Here is a 21,252-nt window from a genome sequence, read left to right as displayed (position 1 = left end):
TTGATTTATTGCACATCACACTCCCATCATTTTGCAATAGTCAATATAATCAGGAAAATGGGGATTAATCTAGAAAGTCTCGAAGCCAAACTTGAAACCCAACTCCCCAAAGCACAACCATCAGAAACATTATATCCCATCCATTTGTAGCAAGAGGAACTTGAAAAAGTTACCCAAATCACCTCGATCCTTTCCCCTAAAGGGAAGGAAAATATGAAGTACCTATTGATAGTATGTCGGGATGTTTTCGCTTGGACAACAATAGACATGCCGAGAATTCAACTATATATTATTAAACACTTTTTGAGACTAGATCCTAGTTCCTAACCAATGAAGCAAAAGAAATGAAAATTCTTTGATGAGTTTATTATAGTGCTATAATGGATTTTTATTTAATAAATTTTCTAAATGGACAAATAGTTAAAGTACAAGTGGTTCGATCCTAAAGTTAGTGGTTTTGGGAAAATGAGGTATCAGGACCTTGTTTCCGTATGGCTTAAATATTTTCATTAAATATTTACGAAGTTTTTATATAGGTGAATTGAATTTTGGTCCGAATTTTTTATTGAATTGATGGTTAATTAAGGTACAAAGACTAAATCATAGAAATCGTAAAAGTTAATCGATATTGATTTTATTAGTTAAAATGCTTAATTAATAAATGTTTGAGGATCAAAGTGGCAATTAACCACTTTTTAAATAGTGGTGGACATTTAGGTGTAGTATGGCTTAAAAATATTATAAAATTTTAATATTATAACATAAAATAAGAATAAAGAAAATGAAAGGAAAGAAAAGCCATTATCATTTTAATCATTTTCTTCCATCAAAAAACATAAGCTAAGGAGCCAAAAACACCATTTTTGAAGCTCCAAGTGTTCAACTTTGCATGGTATGATTTTTTAAACCCCCTTTTTTTATGAATTTATGTTTTTGAGATCATTATAACATGATTTACCTAAACTGTACCTCCATTTTAAAAATTGTTAAAGTTATAAAATGTTGCCATTGATGGTTTTTGAGATTCTTTATGTTTAATGGTAGGATTTGAAGATTAGAAGTGTAATAGGACTAATTTGTAAAGTAAAATTTGTTAGTTTTTATTTTAGGGACTAAAATGAAAATACTTCAAAATTGACATGAGTTTTCTATAATTATTGAAATTAGAGGGATGTTCAAGGATGAAATTGAAAATGGATTGAAAAATGAAGCTTATATTTGAAAGATATAGCTATTTTGATGTTAGGGACTAAATTGAGTAAAATGTAAAACTTTAGGGGAATATTGATAATAAAATTAAGCTAATAAATTTTTATAATTGGATGAAATAAGAGGGTTGAAATTGATAAATTGAATTGAATGATTGTATAGATTAGGAATGGGACCAAATTAGAATTAATTGGGGAAAAAGGCAAATTTGCTTATTAGTCCTTAGAGAGTTAATTGTTTGCTGTTTTGACCAGGTAAGCTCATACAGTATTTTGTGTTAAATTTTTATGTATTTAAAATTATAATTGTAAATATGTTTATTTGAAATTTAGATTGTTTACGATTTTGTATAAAAAGGTGAGATATGGATTAGATCATAAATAGATGACAAATTGATTGATAAATTGTATATAATGAATTGCAATCTGAGATTGATTAGTTTAATTGAATCAAATTAATATGATTATGTTGATTATCGAGACAAAGGACTAAATTGAATAGAATTGAAAATAGTATAAATTCGTGAAGTTGTAAAATCGGCTTGGTATTGAAATGAATTATGTTATGCTATGTATGAAATGATATCTTGATTAATGAATTGATGATATTGAGATTGATTAAACAAGGATCAAAATATAAAGAAATTAATTACTAGTTACCTTATTAATTGTTCGGGTAGAGTCGGATATAGTTGGCATGCCATAGAATAGATAGAGTACAAGTTACTTCGACTACGTGTTGATGAGTGCTGGACACAATTTTTACTTCGATTATATCAATGAGGCACCGGGTGCCAAACATATTGATGAGCGTTGGGTGCAATCTATTTACTTTGGCATTATCCGATGTTGCACTGAGTGCCAAACTGGTGTGATTGGTTGGATCTGTGTATCTGTTCTAATCTGAGTCAGATTAAAGGGGTATAAAACGAAAATTTGATAAATTATATTTGAATTGGGTTGATATTATGATTTGATGATTTGTATACATATTGTGATTAACGGATATCAATGACATGTGAAAAATCATGCAAGTAGGTTATACGAGCCTGGAAAGTCGATATAGAAATGTGATGAATCAATTAATTTGATTTGGAATTTGAATAAGTAAATGAAATAGTAATTGACATTAAATTGAAAATGGATGTATAATTGATAAATAGATGGAATGATATGATATTATGAGAATGATATTCATATGGTTAAATGTTGAATTGGTTTTGAGAATGGTATTGAAATGTGATTCTAGTTGATTTGGTTTATTTCATATTGAAATTTTATATGATGAGGTTAAATGTTAACTCACCTTTTTTATATTTGATTTGCCATGATAGACAAACTTTACCAAGCTAAGTAACATGTAATGTTTAATTATAACTTGAACTAAGTTACTTGGTTTAATACCTGTGAACTTACTAAGCATTTGTAATGTTTATCCTGTTGTTTCCCTTTCTCTATAAATGGCTAACTTACAGAACATGTCTAGTGGATTTTTGAGGAGCTCACACGATCCTATTGATTTGGTAGTCTTTCTATCATTTGAACCTCAGTTTTGTGGCATGTAAAGAGGTTTCAATATGGTTAAGTATTGATTTTGTAAGTTGATGAAATGGTCCATATATATAATGCTTGTTTTGAATGTGTGTATAATATGTATGTAGGACTTGAAGTGTATATGTGTTTAATTAAGAGTTCTCATGTGTTTGAACTATGAATGTATTTTTTTAAATGCCTTATTAAAAAGCTCAAAAAGTGAAAAATGGTATTATGGTTCACAAATGGTTGAAGCTTCCAAATGGTCATATTTAATTGTAAAAAGGTTGGATTAATGTGATATAAATGGTATACAATTGTATCAATTGATTTGAATGATTGACAATGTTGATATAACCTTGTTGTGAAATGGTACCACTGAGGCATATTGGTTAGTTGATTAGGGATTGTTATATGATATGTTTTGGACAAGTCTAAAAGTTGATAGATGTATATGTTTGGCTTATTTGGAAGATTGGTTTTGGTAACTTGCACAAAAAAACACATTTTTGCACCATATAGGCTGACTATAAACAGAAAAATATATAGGATTTTTCCTATATAATTCATCACCTTTTTACTTAAAATTGTTGTTAAAACCAAGTAATTATTTAATAAATTAATGAAATATGTGAAAATATGAAATTATTAAAATGTGATTTTATGTTTTATTATATAGTTTTCATGCATAAAATGGCTTATTTTATATTAATTTAAGCATATTATATTTTTAAGCTATGAAGTGGGCCATGCATGATTAAATTAAATAATAAAATATAATGTTATATTTTAATAATTCATTTTAAATATTTCATTAATAAAAATTTGGTTTATTTAATTAAGTAAATTGATTAATTAAAGTTGTTAAATTAATTTATTGGTCCTCTAAACTATTTGCTATCTTTGACAGTCTAAGGATTTTCTTCTAATTGCAAAACCGTTCAAGTGGGGACCAAGTCAACCCAATTTTTGGCTGCACATGGCTGATTATAAACCAACTTTTGGTTTAATTATACAAGGTCCTTGAAGAGTTGAAGAAATTAGAGATTTACCTGAATATTTCACTTGATCGAGTCTCAGTCCTGAATTATTGTGGCATCCAAACTGACAAAAAATCAAGGAAAAATCAGCTTGATTTGCTTGATTTATGGCTGGCCAACCATGAGAGATTTTTCAAAGGATGAACACCCCTATTTTTAGTAAACTATTCCCCTCTCCTCACCTACAAATAAGACCCTCTCATTCATTCATCCATCATCCCTCACTTCTCATCATTCTCTCCTCTCTCAATTCTCTCAACTCTCTTCGCTCTCACACCTATCATCATCATTGCATAAGGATTTCAGCAAATTAGCCTCTTAAAGAGCCCTTGGTCGGCCACCTTGGAGAGCCATCAGCAAATGAGCAAAGCAAAGGAGCGAAGGAGCCTCGTCAGTCAGAGTCTTGGGTGACAGCCACTCTGAATTGGGTTTAATCTTTCTCTTCTTTAATTTAATTTAAAGATGTTTTCTATGAGTTCTTTGTTCTTGTTTACAACAATGATAGCTTAATTTTATTTAAGCTAGGATGATTATTTTAATTAAATAATATTTATTTGATTCATGCTTATAATGTTTGTGCCTCAATCGAACATGTTTTCAATTAAAATCAAGTCTGTATTTCATTCATACGTGATTGAAATGTACCTGAATTAGCTGAGAAATCCTAACCAGATGATGGCTAATGGACGCATAATTGAAATGTGCATGCTCAATTTAGATCCTAACCCGATTAAATTGTAGGTTGCATAACAACCTTAACCAGGCTCTGTTATCTGCATAGTTTTTAGATTTGTGTGATTAAATTGTTTCAAACCTAACACGTCCCTGTTACCTCACACGAATGCTAAGAAACCCTTAGTAAATAAGGATCAACAAAATGCGAATTTACTAAGTAAAGGATTCCGAAAGGACCTAATTTGGTTTTCAAACTCATGAAAGATTGAGTTGCCATGGAATGTTTTTCCGAATATTATTAAGTATGATGATAATAAATTAAGTTTAATTAAAGTAATTGTCCTAGTTTATTTATGTTATAATTGTTGCAAATTGTGTTTAATTTTGCTAAAATCTACTTCATTCATATAGTCTGCATAGTTAGGAAAACTTGCATTAGGGATCATTGCATTTAATTTAATTTAGACACCACTTCTCAACTATATTCTGTTTTTATTTTTTTTACAAATTGTTAATATAATTTTACAAGTTAAGTGGCTTAGCACAAGCACAATCCCTGTGGAGACGATAAGTCGATACTTACTTATTACTTAACAACGACTGTGTACACTTGCACAAACTCAAGCGTTACACTGACACACGACTGTGTGTAACACATAAATAGTTGACACGGTTGTGTGCTTGCTGGTAGTTAGGAAGTATTTATATCACATGGTCTTAGTTTGTTACACAACCCATCTACATGGCCGTGTGACTTTTGATGAAATATTACATTTTGGTCCACACAACTTCAAAAACTTACATGGCCTGACACACAGCTGTGTGACCCCTATTTTACATGATTATCTTTAACTTTTTAAAATGTTACAATTTAGTCCATGTTCATGCTTGAGTATACAAAAGAGCTTTCGTAAGCTCAATTAAGACTCAAATTAATTGTGTATCTTAATATCTAGCTATTATGATATGATTTAATATTTGAATGTTTTGTTTATGGTATCCTTAATCATAATTTTTTTTAAATGTCACAAAAAGGTCCCTATTTGATCTCAGGCTAACCCTAAAGCATTTGTATGCTCGTATAAGACCCGAGAAAGAATGTTCATGTTATTCAATGTTGTATTATTGATAGATTGCATGATTGATGAAGTGAAATGATGTTTTTACGGTGAATTTATCTGTAGTTGCTCCGACAATGAATGTGGTACTCTATTGACCAGAGCCGATGATCGGGTCGGGTAAGGGGTGTTACATTTAGTGGTATCAGAGCTACAAGTTTAGCTGATTTAGGTCTAAATATAACACGTGTTGAGTCTAGAATTACATGCCACAATAACCTGTGATAGTGTAATGCCTTTTGGTATGAATTGATTTTGTTTTTCATTTAGATAACTATTGTTGGCCAATTGAATTGTGTCGTATTGATTGAAGTTAATAGTAATGTTTCTGCATCTAATTAGGGAGCTATTTTTAGTGTACTCATTGTACAAGGGCTTGGGAATATTACAAGAGATGCCTTTTTCCAATTGTTAAACCAGTGGTTCACCCAACATTTGGGAGCTATCCTTTTAGCTAAGTAACCTCAAATGCAACCTTCACCCTCGATTGTGCCTTCTATGGCACCCCATTGTCCTTAAAACCTAAATATGGTAAATATTAACTGATCTCAATCAAAAAAATTTGTAAATAAGGGACAGAAGAGTTTCTAGGTAAGAAAGATGATGATCCTGCAAGAAGTAAGTACTGGCTAGAAGAAACTTTAAGAGTGCTTGATGAATTGATGTTTTTTTATGGAAAACAATTGAAATGCATTGTATTGTTACAGAAAGAAGAAGTGTATCAATTGTGGGTAACTCTAACATCAATAACATTGAAAGAATGTATTGCACTGTATGAGTGAGCTTAGAGATGGTAAGATATGAAATGAAAAAAATTAAGCTAACTTAAAAAGCCGAGACCTAGAAAACACAATGTAACCAGATCTTTCTCGACTTCTCATTTAAGCAGACGAGAAATTTTAGGAGTCAATCCATTGCCCTACAGGAAATCCAAAGAAAATATATGTCTAAACAGAGTTATTCGAGGCCTTAGTCTATGTCGGTGGCTAATACAGGTAGTGTCTAAAACATGAGTAAACTGGTTTTTGAACATTCTGACAAAAATCATTTTAGGGAAAATATAGAATGAGAATGGGAGCTTGTTTCAGGGAAAATACGACTCTATTGAGCACTTATTGAAGGATTACTTGAGAAATCAAATGTCATTAGTGATCGGATTGTTAAACTGATGCCAACTTCGCAGGGAGATAGGAAATCAAGAATTAGTAATAAAGTTGGAACCAATCAAGGTTGGACTAGGGATATGACATCGAGATTTGAAGTTCGTGCACTAGTTGGAGTTTAAGTTATTTGAGCTAGAGAAGAGGCAACAACCCTTGACATTATAGCTGACAGAAACAATTTGTGTTTAGATATCTGAATGGTGAATTGGTTAATGTTGAGATAAGCAGACTTGATTTTTTTCTTAATATCATATCAACAATATTAGCCTGAGTATTGATCAAAAAAGATTGTAAAGTTTATTTAACTACATTTTAGATGCTAGAATATCAAAAACAAAGATGGAAAAAGCTTTAACAATTAACGAATGCACTGATGTATTTCCTATTGCTAGGTTTACTGCTAGAGTGAGAAAAGTTGAAATTATTATTGAAGTGACACCCAGAACTACTCCAATCTTGATTGCATCATACAGAATGGAAAGAATTGAAAGCATGGTTGTAATAATGATTAGACAAAGGATTTATTCAACCGAGCATGCTATTTTGAAGTGTGCCAATGTTATTTGTGGAAAAGAAAGCTGAGATTATGAGGTTGTATATTGATTACAGATGGTTGGATAGAGTCACCATAAAGAAAAATATATATGTTACATCGTATAGCCGATGTGTTTGATTAGTAAAAGGGAGCTACCGTATTTTAAAAAAGATTGGCTTTCGACCAGAATGTTATCAGCTTCAAATTATGACTCATAAGTATTGAAGACTGATTTTTAGACTTGATATGAACAATGTGAGTTTTTGGTAATACTGTTTGGATAAACAAACACACAGTCGCTTTTATGGAATTAATGAACCAAACATAATTAGTATTTGAAAACAGTGTTGCAAATTTTGCGAGAGAAACAATTGTATGCAAAGTCTAGTAAATGTGAATTCTGACTTTGATAGCAAGATAAATTCGTATTTTTAAGATATTTATTTTTGGCTAATTATCGGATAAAATGCTATTAAATTTAGGATTTCTTATCAGGAATGAAGTTGGTGTACTGAATTCAAAGTCTTACAAAAACGGGCTAAATTGGAACAAAAAGAAAAGAGGAGGGCTTGATTGAAAGATTGAAGATTTAAATATGGCTGGATAAAGATTGAAAGGTTGAAGATTTAAAAAAAGTGAGCTGATAAAGATTAAAGGATTTTTTATATTGTTCAAATTCTGTAACTAGTTTGAATTTAATCTCTAACTTAAATTTGAATTTTAAAATTTTAATTTATTCAGTGATAATATTTATGAAAATCTAGCTAAATTTCAGGACTAAAAGTGTGTATAAATACCTAGTGGCTACAGCCAATGAGACATACACTTTGACCTTGGCATTTAATAAATTCTTTATTTTTTTCCTTCATGCATCTCTGTGTTCTCCATTCTGCTGTTTAATTTTTTTTCTTTTATTTAAAACCTTTATTGGTTTAATTACCTTCTAAGCCCCTTTCCATTTCCACCTTCCACAATTCCATTTAAACCATTTATTTTCAAGCATGATTCTTTCCATGATTAATTAAACCCCTATTAAGCTTTAGCCCAGAAATTGCTCCAACAAAACAATCGTGAGATACGAACCCATTCAAAAAAACCTCTCAACGCAGTATTTTATATCTATCTAGTATATGGGATAGTACTAATTCATCCCTTAAAGTTGATTCAGCTTTGATTCAAAGTGCACGTTGGGTTGGAGTTGTTTGGGATATAGTTGGGAAGTTGAATAGGCGGTGCTGTGTTCGAATTCCCACGTATAAATTGACGTATCTAGGTGGAAAAAGCTAGTTGGATTCCATCGAGGGATATAGAGATTGGATTTAAACGACCCACGCGGTTGAGGCCATTGATTCGAGTTGTGCTTTTCAGATCGCAAGGCTCTCGAAATCTTAAATTGCGAACTTGTGTATCATAGTTAGAAATTTAGCAAGAGTCGATTTGTAGGTCGTACTGTGATCGACTACATAAGGAAAAGTTGGTAGTCGGGACGTTTTTGGTCGCTATAACTAGCGTATCACTTGGAAGGGAAAATCTATTTCAAGCATCGATTCAAGATTGGAGTACACCGAGGCTAAGGCTAAGCTTAAAAAATATTTTATTTACCAATTTACTTTATTTGCTTAAATTTATTTTTGCATTTTTTAATCTGTTTTTATTTTTATTTTATTACACTATGTATTTCCTTATTTTATTATCTTTATCAATTTAAACCTTTTTTTTTATTTTTTAGCATTGCTACGCATAGGTCATGGGCCCGACTGTGATCGCGATAGCGGTTCTGGTCACGGAAAAAGGCGAAATTAGATAACTAGTCCCTGTGGATTTGACCCTACTGCTTTATATTTCAACTTACTGTTATTTTTGTCATAGGAATTTATATTTGGTGATTTTGACGCCCATCAAATTTTGGCGCCGTTGTCGGGGATTGGTGAAAATTTCTAATTTTTGTTTGTTTTCTTTATGACTAGGTCAGAATCGGGGACTCTAGCATTTGAACCGGAAATAGAAAAGTTGGCTTGAACACTTTGAAGAGAAGCTATTTGGCACGATAAATAATCACAACCCAACTTTGAAGAAGGATCTTACACTGAAGATATTTACTCATCCGAAGATTTAGACAAAATGGCAGATCAAACTATACACCAACTTGTAGCTGCACCAAATGAACAACAACCACTATGCATAACTTACCCGGTGAGTGAAACACCGTTCAAGTTAAAGTTGGGATTAATACATTTATTGCTACTTTCCACAGTTTGAAAAATGAGAACCCCCATATTTATCTAAAAGAGTTCTACATGGTTTATTTAAGCATGAATCCAGAAAGAGTAATTGAGGATCAAGTAAAACTACGAGCTTTTCCTTTTTCATTAGTTGACTCTACGAGAGAATGATTATTTTATTTACCTCCAGAATCTGTTCATACTTGGACTGATATGTCTTAATTGTTTCTTGATAGGTTTTTTCCAGCATTTCAAGTAGCCGAATTGAGGAGGAGTATAGTCAGAATACAAAAAAAAGAAGCAAAATCACTCTATGGATATTGGGAACGATACAAGAAGTTGTATGTAAGTTGCCCACAACATGGCTTATCTTAACAGTCGCTCTTATAGTATTTCTATGAGGGGTTACTCACAATAAAAATAAAGATGATTGATGCTACTAGTGGAGGGACTCTTGTGAACATGACTCCCCAAAAAGCTAGGGAATTAATTTCGACTATGGCTGCAAATCCTCGACAGTATTAACCACCTATGGAACCTACGAGAAGGGTTCATGAGGTAAGTACTCCTTCCATAGTAAATAAGATTGATGAACTTACTTATGTGGTTAAAAGTATGATTCACTACACCAAAACAGGCTTTTAGCGACGCTTTTTTAGGCCTTTAGTGGCGCTTTTTGCAAAGCGCCGAAAAAAATGCCGCTAAAGAACGCGTCGCTAACTTTAGCGGCGTTTTTTTTCTAAAAACGCCGCTAAAGACCAAGACCTTTAGCGTCGCTTTTCCCACAAACACCGCTAAAGACCAAGACCTTTAGCGACTCTTTTATCACAAACGCCGCTATAAACCATGACCTTTAGCGGCGCTTTTATCACAAACGCCGCTAAAGAACAAACCTTTAGCGACGCTTCTAACAAAAACGCCGCTAAAAACATAATCTTTAAAAAAAATTATTTTAATCAAATAATATTTATTTTTATGGTAAATATTATATTACGTTTTGTTTTTTAAATTTGAACTTTAAACATACTTTTTAAGGATAAATAAAAAATATTATTTAAATTAAATTTTCTATGAAAATTTTAACTTTAAAACTAAATATAAAAATTAATGAATTTAGTTTTAGAATTTAAAATAATAAATTAATAACACAATTAAAATCCAAAAGTTAGAACTGAAGTTGTCGTAAATATTAAAATAAAAATAAAAATTTAGAATCAAAACTAAAATAAATAATACATATGAGAAACACACTGACTAGTTGAACTTGCCTATGACTATACACATTGCAAGGTAATAAAAAATACAATGCAGTCTGCTGCACCATCTTTGCTCTGCAAGTTTCATTGAAGGCATTCCAAACTATATCCTGCAATATAAACATGCATTATTCATAAGAAAGATAAAAGGTACAAACCACACATGTAGGGAGAGGAAAAGTGAAAGAAAACAGAAATTTATGCGTGTAAATACAAAATGCTTCAAACACAACCTAATTGTGATTCATAATAAATATTACCTCCACTTCTGCTGAAGAGTAAGCTGGATCCAAGTTCTAAAACAGAACAAGTTTTCCAAACTCGTGTGCATCCCGCAAACTTTCTTCCCAAGGCTGAAACAATGTAGGAAGCAGTTTAAGATCAGCTTAAAGAATGTAGACCAATTTTCCCACAAATAATAGCAATCAAAGTAGGCTATGAAAATAATTTAAACAACTGGTTTAGGAGTGATAGAGGAGTGCTTACGAGTTCTCCAAACCATTTGCTCCTATCTTGTAAGCATGAATAAACAGGAAAATGTAAGTACTTCTTCACAAGAAATATCCACATCAAGAATAGAGGGATAACAGGATAGTAAATCTGCAATAAGGAGGAAAGCAGAAACTTGCAAGCATGATATTGTACAAGATGATGAGGATTAAACATATAAATTTATTCATCCAAAAAGAAATACGAGTAGAAGCAAGAACCAGGTAGGAGAAACAATCAAATGAGACCACATTATTCTTCCAATAAATGTTAAAAGAAATTGAAATTTGAGATCATGTGATTTAAAAAAAAAGATCCAATGCAGGAGGGAAAAAATAGGCTATAAAGTGAGGTGAACAAAGAAACAAAAGGTGTCACAAGATTTACCTAAAAGAAACATTCAACGACAAGCTGTAATGGTACCCATAGGAAGAAGAAAACTGTAAAGTGTTAAGATAATTTAAAATGTAAAAGTACCAAGCAAAACCATGGGTAATATTCAGTTTCTGAAACAACAGAACAAACAAGTTATGAAAATTTTACAAATGAACACCTAAAATTCCAATCAGTCCAATCAATCAAAAGCAACTATAGAACTCCAGAGAATAAAATTTTAATCTTGTACGTAGCTAAGATCTTTAACAAATCAAATATTCCACAATGAACCAAGATAAGAACAGAACCTCATCTTGAGATGGTAGCGTGGAATTTTTGGACTCCTGTACAATTTGCTCTTTGGCATCCTCCATGCCTGACGTAGCTCCTTGTAAACCCCAGCCAATAGCACCTATGATAGCATACAAGTAAATTGAATAAAAACTTCACTAATGCTAGAAGTTCGACAAATTAGGCAGCACGAAAAAAAAACTAGGTAGAAAACAAAATGCAAAATCTTTGTAAACACAAGGCAAACATCATAAAAAAGGCTATGATGCAAGTAAAAAAATTCTCAGAGAATATCCATATCTACTCAATACCAGTTCGTAACATAACAAGCTCCAAATAATTACTAAAGGAGTTCACCAAAATTCAAGAAAAAATTGAACAAAAATTATAAGCAGTATTTATTCAACCTATTAATGACTTTTCAGGCTTAAAATACAAGTATCCCATCCCTAAATATTTACTTGCTGAAACATATCTATTCTGCATTAAAACCAATTATATAATTGCAGTAACAATGAAAAACCCCCAAATACCAAATATTTTACAATTAATAACATGCCAAAAATTTTACATTACATTAAATTTTACAAATACTAACCATTAAATTTAATTAAATTGAGGCAGAAGAAATGAGGTCCTTACTTAAGCTAGAAATTCGAATTAAAAACCCTATGACTATCAAAACCTAACAAACAATCAAACCACAATATATTCTCCAACTAAAATTAAAAACAACCCTACATTAAAAAAAACCCTAGGTACTAACAATTATTTTACAAGTTAATTCAGCAAATAAATGACGATAAATTGGAACTAAATTCAAAGATTGGAGGAAATAAAATGCGAAATTGAAAAATACCGAAGTACCTGAATATTTTTCAGAACTCTAAAGGGATCAGAAATTCAAAGGAAAAGAAGGTATTAAATTCTATATAAGCAGAAAAATTAACTATCGCAGCAAACTAGAATTGAACAATTAACTAACTGGATGTGGCATTTGAGAACACTCAAACTTCGACAAAAATGCAATTCCGAAAGTAGTGAGGCCACTGAATGGCATGTCTGCCTGGACAGCCATAGTGTTCCCTGCAACACTTCTTTCATCAGTTCCCGACTGCATAAAGGGAAAGAGAGTATGTGCATAACACACAAGATCAAAACAAAATTCCACAATTACAACAAACATCAAATGATAACAAACAAAGCAGTATAGACAATATACAGAAAATTAAGATTCAATTTCCATAATTGATTTTAAAACCACCAAGTAATGGAAACTCTCCAAGCTAGATCTACAGAACAGTAATTCTGAATTACCATAACAACAACAAATCTATTGGTCGTTGGTTCAGGTCCAATGTGAGCTCCTGAAAATGATAACAAAAATATATGAATGAAAAAGGAGGGGGGCTTCTAAATTAGTGATTTGTCTGAGTGAAAGTGAGAGTGAGAGTGAGAGGATCACTTGCCTAGATAACTAGTCTTAAGCAAATGCTTAATGAAGGTTGTTTGATTAAAATGGTAGTAACAAGAGCATCAGCAGCAAAGGAAGATCAACTATAAAATGACAAAACAAACCTTCTTTGATGATTTTGAATAAAACCATTGAGATGCAGGTGATGTTTGATTTGAAGAACTACCTGCAAGCCCCAACTTGTAAAAATAACATATGATAGTGAAATCGGAGTAAACTAATCATCAAAGGTTACAACAAGAAAGTCATACCATTGCTTTCAAGGCTACTTGGCTTTGAAGATTGTTTCTTTCTCTGAATAAATCAAGCAAATGATAAGAAATTCCAGACGCTAAGCATATGGAACATAGAGTTTAAGAAGGTAAAAGTAAGAAGCCACATACCATGATTAATGTATCTAAGCCTTCCATTACAAGAGGTCTAATATTCTCAAAGTTTACTGCAATATATCAGCATACCTTAACATTAGAAAATATTAAAAAATTGTAAAACGAAAATTTGAACAAAAAGTAAAGCTAAAATCGTACCTAAATCAGCGAAGTTGAACTTCAACGAAAAGAAGTTGAACTTCCACGACTTTGATCTGCTCCCGAACTAGCACTACCCGTACTCTGCTTTTTCTCTCCGGTCATCCACCTCTTCCACCACCGTAGAAGACTATAAATGTAACCGCAACAAAACAAGACAAATAGCCCAATACCACCAACGACCATGGCAATCAACAAAATCAGCTTCCTCTGTTTCTTTTTTCTCACATTTTTACAGTCATTATTCAATGGCTTACCACATAAATTTTCATTCATTGAAAATACAGAATTATCATTGAATAAAGAACCTAATCCACTTGGAATCTCACCTTCAAGATTATTTCTAGAAAAATTCAAGTACTTCAAATTAGACATGTTTGAAAATGAATCTGGTATGTTACCCGTAAGGCAATTTCCATCTAAAAGGTGATTTCTTCTGGGATTTCACCATTTAACTTGTTAGAACCCAAACCAAGCTCTTTTAAACGAGACAACCGAGAGAAATCCGCCGTTACATTGCCGATCAATCGATTCGAACGAAGCTGAATCACTTGAAGCTAAGAACAATTACCGATCTCCGATGGCTTCGATAAAAGAGAAGCTGGCTTTGAAACAGTGGAGAGAGAAAGAAAATAAGTAAAAAAAATCGAGCAAAACTGAAAAAGGAAAAAGAAAATACACTGCTGAAAAAGGAATTCCATGGATCAATCCTTGTGGTCTTTTGGTATAGATCGGAAAACCCTTTTGTCCCGATTCAGAGAGAAACAAAACCCTAAATTAATGAATCATTTGTTATATGCATATATGTATATATATAAATTGATGGAGAGAAAAAGAAAAGGTTTAGGGATTTGAACGGTATTACGAGATGTTGGGGGAAAAGGAACTCATGGAATTTTGAGATTAAAAGGGAAAAAGAATTACGTACATGAGAAGAAGAGGGAGTAAGGAGCGGGTAACCAAAAATCTTTTTTTGGGGGGTGAGCGGGAATTTGAATATCTTTTGTGGCGGTTTTATGAAAAACGCCGCAAAAGGTAAGTAATAGCGGTGTTTTTAATAAAAACGCAGCAAAAAATCATTTCATTTTGTACAAAACGACGCCATTTTGTTATGCCAAATTTTTTTTATTTTGTCTGCTAAAAATTATTTTAAAGTAAAATTATTTTTTGTGGCGTTTTTTTATAAAAACGCTACTATTGCTTACCTTTTGCGGCGTTTTTCATAAAAACGCCGCAAAAAATAATTTCATTTTAAATCTGTTAAAAATTATTAGTTAAGTGATTTTATAAAACATTTATTATTTTTTATAAATTGAATTTTTTTTAAAAATTCAAGTACTCTCAAAATAAATATCGTATATTTTAATAAGAAAAAATGATTAAATGGCTATAATTAATTATTAAGTTAGAATTATCCAACGTAAGCAATTAATCTCTCACATATCAAATTTCTATTAAAGATTGAGACGTTAATCATGATTTTATATTATTCAATTCCTATCCATATCAATCTGATACATTAATTTATTTATTTATCAATTTTTTAAATCTAATATTTAAATTTGACTCACTTACCTTCCCTTTCCAATCTGTCAGATATAGATCATGATATACAAAGGCACACACACATAATGTGACTTTAAAGCGTTCAACTTATAGTATTAACATTTCAACAGCCAATTCGACACCGAGCGCGATTATTGAACTCCATATAATACCTTTCTAGCTTTACAAACCTTAAACCCCATAACCCCTAACCCCTTATAACCCCTAAACCTTAAACCCCAACCCTTAAGCCATAAACCATAATCCATAATCCCTAAACACATAATCCCTAAACCTTAAAATCATTTAATGCAATTACTATAGTACAAATTGATTACATTTTTAAAGTACTAGCAACATAAAGAAACAATATTACGCTCAACTATTAGTATATTTCATACTGAATCTGGAGGCTCTCCAAATAGTTGTATGTTACCCAATCCACTTGAAGCTATTTTGGCCATATGATCGACAATCTTATTTTGAGATCTCGAAATGTGATGAAATCTTACTTTTCAGCCTCGCTTGAGCAAACTAAGTATTAAGCATAACTCGCCCAATTTGCTATTGGTCGTTAAATCGGTTAAAATGGATTCTACTAGAAGCATGTAAGCTTTCTATATTCGTTCTCCCATACTGTTTGAAGACCTTGTATCACCGCTCTTGTTTTGACCTTAAATTTAACCTAATGACATTCTTAGAAATATTATTTTTTTTGTTTTTAAAAATTAAAAAATAAGTGAGTGTTTGGTACACTAATAGATTATCTTTTTTATTCCACAAGTAACATTAAAAAATGGACATGTATTTTTTTATTAAATATTTTACTATACTCCTACAGGACACTTCTCAACCTTGCTTATAAGATCTAATATTGCAAATTAATATTACAAAATATATTTTCTTTCCAATTATTGTATTCACTAATATAAGAAATAGTAACTCCCTAAACCTTAAACCCCAACCCTTAAACCACATAATCCATAATCCATAATCCATAATCCCTAAACACATAATCCCTAAATTACCTTAGAATAGTAACTCCTAAATTTTAAACCCTAAACTATAATGATAATTAATTCAATATTTTAAAATTAATACTATTTCTTTTACGATTATATAAGAAATTATTTAATATATAAATTAAAAAATAATCAGTACTCATGTGCTCAAAAAACTTTAAAATTATTTTAAATAATAGTATTTTAATTTTTTTTCATTTTTAACAAATATTTTTCTATGTTTTTACTTTTAATTTTTTCTACGTGTCATTAATTTTTTTTGAAGAATTTAAATATTCAATTTAAATTAAATTGTATTTTAATTAACATAAATAAACTAGTTAAAACAGATAAAATGTTTTTTACGGCGTTTTTCAACAAACAAAATGTCCAGAGTTAAACACATTTCTATCAAGCAACAAAAATCTCTAACCACTAACAACAAAATATCCAGAAACACTAGGATCCAAACCACTAACAAAAATCTGCAAAAACCTTAAAATAGTAACCCCTATACCTTAAACTCTAATCCATATACCCAAAACCAAAACCTTAAACTATAGTGATAAATCTCTTTTACAATTATATAAAAAATTATTTAATATGTAAATTAAAAAACACTCAGTAATGTACCCAAAAAACTTAAAAGTTATTTTAAATAATAGTATTTCAAATAATGTACCCAAAAAACTTAAAAATATTTTTTGCGGCGCTTTTTAAAAAACGCCGCTAAAAATAGAGCATTAGCGGCGCTTCTTAAAAAACGCCGCTAAAAATAGAGCATTAGCGGCGCTTCTTCAAAAACGCGGCTAAAGCCCCCGAGCATTAGCGGCGCTTTTTCAAAAATGCCGCTAAAGCCCCGAGCATTAGCGGCGCTTTTTAAAAATCGCCGCTAAAGCCCCGAAAACTCAAAAAAAGACATCGTTGTGCTTAGGTTTTTTGCGACGCTTTTTGGAAAACGCTGCTAATGCTCATTTTTAGTGGCGTTTTCCAAAAAACGCTGTTAATACTGGATATTTAGCGGTGTTTTTTCTAAAGCGCCGCTAATGCTTGATTTTTAGCGGCGTTTTTTTATCCAAACGCCACTAAAAACGCCGCTAAAAGCCTGTTTTGGTGTAGTGATTGCAAGGAAATCAAACCTAGCTCGGTTATGCGGGAATTGTGTTCAACCTGATCATCCAACTGACTTGTGCCCAATTTTACTATAGGATGCAATTGCACAAGTAGATGCCATTGGGAATTTCCCAGGGCCACCTCAAAGGCATTATGATCCATACTCGAACACATACAACGTAGGGTGGAGGGACCAAACAAATATAAACTATGGATCGAATCCTAGATATAATCAACCATATCAACCAAGACCACTTTTGCCTCAACAGTATCAATCTCCAAAGTTATCTTTTGAACCCATAGTAGAAAGGTTAGTTATTAGCACTGAAAAGTTCCAACAAAAGACTGAAGCGCATCTTCAAAAAATGGATCAGCAAATAAGTAAGCTAGAGCTCACGGTCACTCATTTGGAGAACCAAGGAAAACTACTGTCTCAAACTGAGCCAAACCCACGTCAAAATGCAAGTGCTATGACCGTAAAGGATGGAATAGAGTCAGAACTAGTACCTAGCACAAGTCGTGACCACAACACTAAATAGGAAAAAAAAGCTAAACTAGTAGCTCCCACGAAGCCGGCACCTCATAAACCATTTGTTGTACTCCTCCATACCTTAGAAGGCTCGCCCAAGTTAAAAAGGAACGAGAGGAAAAAGAAATCCTTGAGACATTTTGGAAGGTAGAAATCAATATTCCTTTACTTGATACAATTAAATAGGTTCCACGCAATACAAAATTTTTGAAAGAAATGTGTACCAGTAAAAAGAAACTCCAAGGAAACGAATGGGTGAACGTGGGAGATAATGTTTCTACAGTGCTACAAAGGAAAATCCTGCCTAAGTTTAAGGACCAATGTATGTTTTCTATATCCTACAAAATAGGAAAAATTAACATAAAGAAAGCCATGTGTGATATGGGAGCATCTATTAATGTAATGCCTTTGTTTATTTTTAATATGCTAAACACGAGTAATTTGAAAGAAACATGGGTGATTATTCAATTGGCAGATAGATCATGCGTATATCTAGAATGAGTGCTGGAAGATGTCCTTGTAAAGGTAAATGAACTAATTTTTCTTGCAGATTTTTACATTATTGATATGGAGGACGACCATTTAAAAAATGCTTCTAATATTTTACTCGGGAGACCATTCCTAAGTACCGCACGTACAAAGATTGATGTTCGAAGTGAAACTCTTACATGGAATTCGACGGTAAGGTGGTAAAGTTTAATGTTTATGAGGCAATGGGCCATCCCAACACAATATCAAATATTTCTAGTGTTGATATTATTGAACCACTAATGAAATTTAATTTTGAGTATAATGAAGGGGATGGATTACAAACAGTGCTTTGCGGGAGTTTAGACCTCGAAATGATGGATAATTTAATGACGTTCAGAGAAACGATTCGGGAAACCATTGTTCTATTAGAGACTCCCCAATTTCATAGAAGCCAAGGTAAATACTTTGAACTTTCTCCTTTTAAACTAAGCTGTTGCCTTCTATTTTGCAGGCCCCAGAGATAGAGCTTAATCCAATACCGGAATACTTGAAGTATGCCTATTCAGGTAATAGGAACACTTTACTAGTAATAGTTTCCAGTAAACTTTCGATTTTGGAAGAAGAGAATTTAATTAAAGTCTTGAGAGACTACAAAGGGGCAATCAGATGGACGATCACCGACATAACAGGGTTAAGTCCCTTGACTTGTATGCATCGAATACCGATAGAAGAAAATGCAAGCGCAAAGGGAGAAGCTGAAAAATGCCTTAATCCACCAATGATGGATGTTGTAAAAAAGGAAGTTCAAAATCTACTAGATGCCGGGATGATTTATGCAATTTTTGACAGTAATTGGGTCAGCCCAATTCATGGTACCCAAGAAAAATGGTATGAATGTAATAAAAAATGTGACAGGAGATTTAGTTCCCGCTCGAGTCCAAAATGGGTGGAGATTCTATATAGATTATAGGAACTTAAACTCTTTAACTAGAAAAGACCATTTTCCACTTCCTTTTATTGATAAAATGTTAGAACGTTTAGTAGGAAAAACTCACTACTGTTGTCTTTATGGTTATTAAGGTTTTTTTCCAAATTCCAGTGGGACCAGAGGACCAAGTGAAAACAACATTTACATGTCCCTTTGGCATGTTCGGCTACATATGGATGTCATTTGGACTTTGCAATGCGCGAACCACATTCTAGAGGTGTATGGTAAGTATATTTTCTGATTATGTCGAGAAAATAATTGAGGTATTTATGGTAAATTTTACAGTTTATGGTAATTCTTTCAATGAATGTCTGTCGAACCTCGTTAAAATTTTAGAGAGATGCCTAGAATTTAATCTCATTTTAAATTATGAAAAGTGTCATTTTATGGTAGATAAATAATTGATTTTAGGTCATATTGTTTGAGCTGAAGGGATCGTGGTCGATAAGGCCAAAACTGATGTCATCAACTCATTTCTATACCCCCACGACTATGAGGGAAGTTCACTTTTTTTTTTGGTCATGTAGGTTTTTATAGGTGCTTTATAAAGGACTTTTCAAAGATTTTGCGACCCTTGTGCAATTTTCAAAGATTTTGTGACCCTTGTGCAATCTCTTGCAGAAAGATGACGTGTTCGAATTTGATCAAGCATGTGAAGACGTGTTCGAAAACCTCAAACAAAAGCTTGTTTAAACTCCTATAGTATAACCACCAAATTGGGATTACGCTTTCAAACTCATGTGCGATGCGAGTAGCCAAAGTGTAGGAGCTGTCATTGGGCAAAGAATTGGGAAAGAACCCCACGTCATATCCTACGCCCTAAAACATTAGATACTGCCCAGAGCAATTACTCAACTACTAAAAAATAATTATTAGCCATTATGTTTTCTATGGAAAAATTTAGATCGTATTTATTAGGCACTAAAGGTAATGTTTTTTCTAACCATGCAATGTTAAAATATTTGATCGGGAAAAAAAAGGCAAAACCTAGGCTGAATCGGTGGATTCTTCTCTTACAAAAATTCAATCTTGAGATTAAGGACAAGAAATGAAGTGAGAACTTAGTAGCTGATCATTTGAGTTGAATTCTCTTTTCAAAAGGTGACACACCTCTTAAAGATGACTTCCCAGATGAAAGTCTTCTTTCAGCTCTGACAATTTTACCATGGTTTACAGATATGGTAAATTACCTCGCTACAGATATTGTTTATTCCAACTTATCACGTTCTAAAAAGGACAAGCTCAAGAGAGACTCATGATATTATATGTAGGATGATCCATACCTATGGAAACACTATTTCGATAAGGTAATTTGACGACGTGTCGTACAAATCCAGGTACAATCTATCCTTTTCTTTTGTCATTCTTATGCTTTTGGAGGGCATTTCGGTCCTAAACGCACTACACATATGGTACTTGAGTGTGGATTTTTTTGGCCACACATATTTCGTGACACTTATTTATTTTGCAAAACTTGCGAGAGATGTCAAAAAATGGGGAATTTAAGCCGAAAAATGAGATGCCCCTAACACCTATACATGTATGCAAAATTTTTGATGTATGGGGCATCGATTTCATGAACCGTTTGTTTCATCATTTAATAATGTTTACATTATTCTCGCAGTAGATTATGTATCTAAATAGATAGAAGCTAGAGCTACCCGACATGCCGATGCTAAAACTATAGTGGATTTTCTAA

The 21,252-nt window shown here is 32.3% G+C and overlaps 1 protein-coding gene across 12 annotated transcripts; it reads right to left on the bottom strand.

The window, feature by feature from the left end:
* Positions 1-10,671: 10,671 nt before the first annotated feature.
* Positions 10,672-14,866, bottom strand: LOC107914231 (EH domain-containing protein 1). 12 transcript variants are annotated; one of them, XR_005917527.1, is made up of 10 exons: positions 13,907-14,828; positions 13,763-13,818; positions 13,631-13,673; positions 13,484-13,545; positions 12,891-13,019; positions 11,923-12,026; positions 11,627-11,679; positions 11,237-11,262; positions 11,011-11,103; positions 10,672-10,860 (listed from the first exon to the last, which is right to left on the bottom strand). XR_005917527.1 is itself a non-coding variant. In XM_041099922.1 (9 exons), exons 3-9 carry the CDS (start codon positions 13,787-13,789, stop codon positions 10,854-10,856), a joined length of 465 nt encoding a protein of 154 aa, XP_040955856.1. In that variant the 5' UTR covers positions 13,790-13,818; positions 13,907-14,678; positions 14,835-14,851; the 3' UTR covers positions 10,672-10,853. The 12 variants fall into 12 exon arrangements, 8 of the variants coding, with proteins under 8 accessions (XP_040955856.1, XP_016698572.2, XP_016698580.2 ...); XM_041099922.1 differs by lacking the exons at positions 11,237-11,262; positions 11,627-11,679 and adding an exon at positions 14,835-14,851 and having other exon boundaries at positions 13,907-14,678; XM_016843083.2 differs by lacking the exon at positions 11,627-11,679 and having other exon boundaries at positions 11,237-11,258.
* Between the last annotated feature and the right edge of the window lie 6,386 nt (positions 14,867-21,252).

Source organism: Gossypium hirsutum, chromosome D08 (genome assembly GCF_007990345.1).
Source record: "Gossypium hirsutum isolate 1008001.06 chromosome D08, Gossypium_hirsutum_v2.1, whole genome shotgun sequence".
Classification (NCBI taxonomy): Eukaryota; Viridiplantae; Streptophyta; class Magnoliopsida; order Malvales; family Malvaceae; genus Gossypium; species Gossypium hirsutum.
The sequence above is the reverse complement of the archived record's forward strand: the minus strand, read 5'-3'. Positions and strand labels throughout refer to the sequence as shown.

Excerpts from the sequence above, each read along its gene's own strand:
- LOC107914231 (XM_016843077.2), bottom strand. The coding sequence starts at position 13,789 with ATGGAAGGCTTAGATACATTAATCATG. Across the intron at positions 13,546-13,630 it reads AAGTAGCCTTGAAAGCAATG|GTAGTTCTTCAAATCAAACA; the intron begins GTATGACTTTCT and ends TGGGGCTTGCAG. Across the intron at positions 11,104-11,922 it reads CGCTACCATCTCAAGATGAG|CCTTGGGAAGAAAGTTTGCG; the intron begins GTTCTGTTCTTA and ends ACATTGTTTCAG.